The 6,723-nt window shown below is 54.2% G+C and overlaps 1 protein-coding gene across 1 annotated transcript in view; it reads right to left on the bottom strand.

The window, feature by feature from the left end:
- Positions 1 to 2,662: 2,662 nt before the first annotated feature.
- The window catches only part of CACNA1S (calcium voltage-gated channel subunit alpha1 S), a 72,795-nt gene continuing 68,734 nt past the window's right edge, over positions 2,663 to 6,723 (bottom strand). The window contains exons 39-43 of the mRNA XM_055367958.2: positions 6,426 to 6,676; positions 4,653 to 4,738; positions 3,771 to 3,862; positions 3,380 to 3,523; positions 2,663 to 3,231 (exon numbers count right to left, since the gene is read on the bottom strand). Coding sequence (XP_055223933.1) covers positions 2,980 to 3,231; positions 3,380 to 3,523; positions 3,771 to 3,862; positions 4,653 to 4,738; positions 6,426 to 6,676 — 825 coding nt within the window. The 3' untranslated portion in view covers positions 2,663 to 2,979. The remainder of the gene's footprint in view (positions 3,232 to 3,379; positions 3,524 to 3,770; positions 3,863 to 4,652; positions 4,739 to 6,425; positions 6,677 to 6,723) is intronic.

Genomic DNA, 6,723 nt, shown 5'->3' with positions numbered 1-6,723 from the left:
GAGCTCAGAGGTGAGAGCTCCCTCTGGGTGGGGCGAGTAGGAGACTTGGGCAGGGTCTGATCTGGGAGAGGCTTGTGAACCCAGGCAAGGGTTTTGCTTGCTATTCAGAGGGTTTTGTGGGTGCCTTTAAAAGTTTTCAGCAAGGAGACAAGATGAGTGGTTCTTCCTTTTAGAAATATCAAAGACAGATGGGAAGGAAGAGAAAAGAGGAGGCTGGAGGCCCGTTCAAAGGCTGTCACAATAGATAAAGCATGAGATGATGGTTGAACGAATCAAGAAAGTGACCGTGAGGATGAAGGGAAGGGAGACAGATGTGAGAGATACTTAGGAGGGCAAATGTGTGGGGCATGGTGGGAGGGGGAGGTAGGCATCCAGGACAACACCCAGACTTCTGGTTTGAATAAGGATTGGGCTTCCCCGAGACCAGCAATACCAGAGGAGTAGCAGGCTTTGGGGAAAGGATAAGAGGCCACCGCTGGACAAGGTGAGCATTAGGCACAAGTGAGACGTCTATGCAGAGTTGTCTGGGGGGAACAGGATACAGAGTCCTGGAGTTCAGGGGAGATTTTGACTAGAAATATGGATTTTGGAATTACTGGCACATACATGCAACTAAGATATGAACGTGTACTACATGAGAAGAAAGGGTCAAGGAGACAGAGTCTACCCGAGAGGTAGGCAGGCCAAGGGGGAACTCCCAAGGAAGCTTCAAGTTGGAACACTCGAGGGGTAAGAGGAAATTCAGGAGATCTGACACTCGGGGGAATTTCAGGCAGGGAGCGGGCTAAATTGTATCTCATGCTGCCTAGAAGTCAAGTAATGTAAAGATGTGAGAGTCCACTGGGTTAGCAACCACATAGTTAGTGACATTGGTGAGCGTGGTTCCAGAGAAGGGGTGGGGCAGAGGAGGATTGCCTAGAGAGGAGAAATGAGAATGGAAGGAGAAATAGAAATGTGGACAAGGAGACCACCCAGGTAAGAAGTTTGGTCCTCAGTCAGCAGTGGTGGCTCACGCCTGTAATCCCAGCACTTTGGGAGGCTGAGGTGGGTGGATCACTTGAGGTCAGGAGTTCAAGACTAGCCTAGCCTGGCCAACATGGCAAAACACAGTTTCTACTAAAAATACAAAAATTAGCTGGGCATGGTGGCACACACCTGTAGTCCCAGCTACTCGGGAGGCTGAGGGAGGAGAATCACTTGAACCCAGGAGATGGAGGTTGCAGTGAGCTGAGTTCATGCCACTGCACTCTAGCCTGGGTACCAGAGTGAGACTGTCTAAAAAAAAAAAAAAAAAAGATAGATCATAGATGATGGATGGATGGATGATGGATGGATGGGTGGATGGATGAATGGAAAAACAGAGAGGGAGACAGAAATAGGGAAATAGGATGGCTGCAGGGTCAGGCTGCTAGGAGGGAGGCACCTGGAATATGTTCCATGCAGCTAGAAGGGGCCTGTGGAGAGGCAGAGAGAGGGGATAAGTGCTGGGGTAGAATCCGAGCAGCTGGCAGGAGAGAACTGGCTTCCACTGGGTCAGAAGGGAAGGAGGAGAATGAGACAGCAGAAACAGGTGGGTTCATCAGTGTGGGGACAGGAGCTGAGGGAGGAACCTTCTGGTAGCTTCTATATATTTTTGTGTGTGTGTGGAGAAGGGAGCAAAGCTAGCTGCTGGTGTTGGGGTTTGAGGAGAGAAGGGCGTTGAGATTGCTGCACTGACAGGGACTAGGAAGCATTGGGGCCCTGTTGAGACTGGGGGCAGGGACGTATAGTGCATTAAGAGTGTGAGCGTCCCTGCCCTGCATGACTGATACCCTAGGCCCAGCTGAGAAGCCCAGAAGCCGACTGGGGGTTCGCTAGGAGGCTGCATGGGGAGGCCAGCGTGGTTTCCACAGCAACAGCCACAGAGCAGGCGCTTGGCACAGGTTTAATGATGGAATGGCGAGAAGAGCAAAGAGTCCAGTGAAGGGGGAAGGATGCTGTGGGGACATGGAAGGCCCGGTGCAGAGTCCTGACCTTGCCTCTGGCTGTGCACCCAGGGCTGTCCCATCACCTCTGCATGCCTCAATTCCTTCATTTTTAACGTGGAATTCACACGTACTTTGCATGGATGTGGTGGCAATAAAATGAATATTGTACATGAAGGTGCTTTGTAAACAACGTATTGCAGCCCCTGGCATGAGAGCAGGTGTGTAGGTGGCACGCAGGAGGCACTTGGTAAATAGTAGCTACTGTTACTCATAGTTACTTGGTGTGGCTAAGAGGAGCCCTGGAGAATGTAGATCTTTGATATTCAAGGCAATAAACAGGGGGCAGTTGAGGGCTCTGAGAGCCTGTGTTGGCAGTGGACTCTGGCCAGTGCAACATGGTCGTAGCTTCGAAGATGTTTGGCCATGGTGTGACCTGGGGTGTGCAGCTGCTTCTGAGACCACCAGTCCTTTCTGGGGCTGCTTGGTCCCAGTCAGTGGACTTGGCTGTGGACTTCAGGAGAACCCACAACAGGTCCCTCTCTGCCTCATGCAGAAAAATAATCCAGATGGCCCCTCTGTCTTTCTCCACAGCCCAGTCTCCCAAGCCCATGGGCAGGGTTCCCGGGGAAGGGACTGGGGGAGGGGGAAACACGGGTGTAGAAGAGTCCAAAAAACTGGACAAGCAGAGGCCAGTTGCCAGTGTCACAGGCCTGGAGATTTTAATGTCCTGCAGGTGGGAGTGGCCCTAGGCCAGACAGGCACTGACCAGGCCTTTTTGAATGACATTAGAAGCTCCATCCAATCATGCCTCTTGCTGGTGAGGGGCAGGGCCTGTCCAGCTACTTCCTCCGCACTTTTTGAGGTGGTTCCTGACCACCCTGCCTCAGGCCATGCATCTAGCTGCTGAGACGGAGGGAGGCTGCTGCGGTGGGCTAGCCCTTCTCCACCCCAGCAACTTCCCCACCCCCATTGGTCATGCCAGCTCTAAGCCCATGCTGATGCTGTGTGGGCATCACAGCCTTGGAGGAATAAGGGTCTCCTGGGAGCCCTGGTGTTGGTCGAGGCTGCCCAGGGAAGACCCGAGGTTCAGGCATCCCAGGGAGCTGGCCATGCCCTCTGGGGCCTCTCGTCCTTTCAGTAGCTCTGTTGCCATGATCTCCACTTCCTCTGGTTCCATTTGGCAGGCATCTGCCAGGGCCTGGCCTGTTGCCGTGATGAAGTTTGCATCAGCCGCCAAGGTGCCCAGGCCCCCTCGAACCAGAGCCTGCAGGGAGGAGAGTAGGCTGAGTGGGGTCTTCCTGGGGAGCCACCTCTGGGGACCTGCCTCTGTTGGCCCTACCCTCTCTCCACGCCAGGCCATCACAGGGCCACCACTCAATGCAGCCACTGCTGTGACCCAGCCCCTGGCTCACCTCTTGGATCAGCAGGGCTGTAGCTGGTGCTGAGCACCTGGAAGTGTTCTCCCCGGTGCTCCTGCTGTGGGGTGTCTCCTCATGCAGAGACCCTGGTGTGGAGCTCTTTCTGTCCTCAGGCATGGGGGACTCCACCCTGGGGCACTGTTCCAAAGGTACAAAAGCAAAGACCCCCACAGGGGTGCTGGAGCCCACCAATGAGCAAAATTCCAGATCATCTGAGGGCAAATCAACCAAGATCCACAGAAAGGGGAGGATGGAGGGATCCCGTCCCTTCTGTACCGTTGGACACATTGCTGCCACAGCCTTCCCCTGCTATGATCCCACTCCAAGTATCAGGCCAGGCAGGGTCTCTGTATGGAGTTTGCTCCCAGGCCTCTGCCACTGTTACCTGGCAGGGGGCAGGAGGTGCCTGGCCTCTGGGCATTGCCCTCTGGGTCAGCAGTCCCTTCAGCATCTCCACACAGGGTTTGCTGTGGGGTCCTGTATGCAAGAAGGGGCAAGGATAAGAGGGGCTGCTGACTCCTGCCAGGAGCCCCGAGTCAACAGAGGCTCCCTTGGCTGGCTAGCCACACTCTGTGAGAGCTCTGAGATTCTCAGGGCTGCAGAAGGTGTCTTAGAGGGTGGACACACGATGAGGCCCAGTCAACTCCAGGCCAGGCACGGCTGCCCCAACTTTACTGGCCCTGGTCGCTGTTCTTGAAGGTTTGGGAGAGGGGATAAGGGCCAGAGTCTCTGGCCAAGCTGGTCCTCTGTGGTCCCTGGGTGTGTGCACATTAAAGTGAAAGTGTGTTGGGGAACACAGCAGTATCCTTATTGCCACTAGCCCCCAGCATCCTTGGGGCTCCTACTGTCACACAGCAGTCTAGGACATACTAGACTACAAGATCATTTGCAGAAGGGCCCCAGAGTCAAGACGTCAGTGTGTCCAGGGGCTGCCCTTCCAGGGACCTGGGGCAGTGTGGGGACTCCTGTGCTGGGCATGGTGTAGGGGGCTGTGTGAGTTTCCCGGGAGGCCTGCAGAGGGCCCTTTAGCATGAATGGGCTTTCCCCCTTCCACCTCACTCAGCCACCTAGATGGTGCCCTGCTTCCCCCCTGGACAAGTAGCTGGTTCTGATGGTTTTCCCATTCCAGGGCCCAGATGATTGCCATTGGAACAGGCTCCCGAGGCAGCCCTCCCAGCCAAGTTCCCAGACTCTAAGAAAAGAGTGGGGCTTCCCGGACTCCTCTGGGAGAAGACTCAAGCTTCTTAGATGCACAGAAGGGACTGACCCAGGACCCTGCAGGGTTGGCCAAGGGCTCGTCCTCTGGTAGCAGGTGTCTCTGTCTCTTCTGGGAACTCCCTTTCATAGTGGACACTGAAATGGAAGCAAGGCTGGGTGAACCAGAGAAGGCTGCTAGCTCTCTCGGCATCCCTGCCTCTCTGGCCCCAAACACCCTTTTCCCTCAGAGCCTGTACAAGGCCAACCTAGTGTAGCAGCCATGACTCTAGGGCTGACGTTCCCACCACTGTGCCCCAGCCAGCCCTGACTCTCTAGGAGGAAGGAGTCCAGAGCATTCCTGACTCCACTCCTTTGCTCAGTTGCTCCCTCTACCCTTTCTACATTCTGTTCATCTTCCAAGGCCCAGCTGCAGCCTCCCAGCCTTTGGAACCCTGCTTCTCCATCTTGGCCACACATAGGATCACCTGAGGAGCTCAAAGGTGAGTGGTGGCTGAGGCCCACACCCAGCATCTGTGGTGAGGCCCAGGCATTGGGATTTGCAGAAGCTCCCTGGATTATCTAATGTACAGCCAAGGCTGAGAACCATTCTAGGTCTTTCCAGCCCATGGTGATCCATACCCCCTCTGCACTCTCAGGACACTAAATATCTGTTATTATTTGGTGTTTTTTGTTTATTTGTTTTGTTTTGTTTTTTTGAGACGGAGTCTTGTTCTCTCACCCAGGCTGGAGTGCAGTGGCACAATCAGCTCACTGCAACCTCCACTTCTTGAGTTCAAGAGATTCTTCTGCCTCAGCCTCCTGAGTAGCTGAGATTTCAGACATGCGCCACCACACCTGACTAATTTTTTGTGTGTTTTTAGTAGAGACAGGGTTTCTCCATGTTGGCCAGGCAGGTCTCGAACTCTTGACCTCAAGTGATCCACCTGCCTAGGCCTCCCAAAGTGCTGGGATTACAGGCATGAGCCACCACTCCTGGCCTCTGTGATTATTTGGTCCCAATCATATCACATAACATATCACCCAACAAGACTACAACCCCCTTCAGGGCAGGGCCCAGGGCTGATGCTTCTGTATTTCCACGTTACCTTGCACCATGGTGACCCAAAAAGGTACATGCACCCTTCAAGGCTTGTGGGCTGAATTTAAGGGGTCTCGGTGACTGGAAGGGGTGCAGGCAGCCCTGGCCATGAAAAGGGGCTGGCTGCTGCCCTGTCCTGCTTATTCCTGAGGCCTGGGACTAAGCCTTTCCAGGCCGAAGAGGCCTCCCAATCAGCTGACCTCCTGTCTAGAACAGAAGCTTTGCCTGAGCCTAGCCCCTAAGTTATGATTGCTGAGAAGTTCTCCCCCTCATCCTGCTGTTTTTTATGACACTTATGTAATCACAGATTATATTTAGTCTACAGCCCAAGGTTGGTGAGATGGGAACCACCCAGCACAGCGGGATCTCCTTGGAACCTAAATCCAGTGATGGAATCTTATTGTCCACAGTCTTTTGTGGTATGTGCTACCACCAAAGATCCTCTCCTAACCTATCATGCGTTCAATACGTCTCAGCTCCTAGACTTGCTGAAGCCGACGGAATAAAAGAACCTCTCATCACTGGGGTCAATACTGACATGACGTGAGGCTTCCCCCTGCTGGCCAAAGAAGCCTCTGCCATCGAGGTCAGCCTCTTACATTAAGGTTCAGGATGGATTGGGGCACAAAGGCAAGCAAAAGACACCCTACAAATTTGGGGTACCCTCTTCCAATCCAACCTGGAACCTGCTGACATTGTCCTCCCAGTACCTCTACATCCAGGGATGGCAGTGGCCGCCACTACCTGGAAAACACATGGCTGTTGCTATGGTTGCTGTTGCCATAGGCGACATTGGCGTTGGCATTGTTGGTATTGGCACGAGCCAGGGGGTTGGTGCGTGGATCTTGTGGGAAGTCCTCCAAGAAGACAGGTGACTCCATCTCTTCCATCTCTATCTCAGCAACCTGGAGGGGTCTCTGACTGGCCATGACGGGGGGCAGGGAGTTGGTCCTTTCCAGGAAGTTGTCCACCTGGCCAAACAGGCCTCCAGTCCTCTAGGGGCAAGGAGAAGAGCAGTGACTGGGGGTGAGGGCAGGGAGGG

The sequence above is a fragment of the Gorilla gorilla genome, chromosome 1, assembly GCF_029281585.2.
Source record: "Gorilla gorilla gorilla isolate KB3781 chromosome 1, NHGRI_mGorGor1-v2.1_pri, whole genome shotgun sequence".
In the NCBI taxonomy this organism is placed as follows: Eukaryota; Metazoa; Chordata; class Mammalia; order Primates; family Hominidae; genus Gorilla; species Gorilla gorilla.
This window is presented reverse-complemented; position numbering and strand designations above follow the sequence as displayed.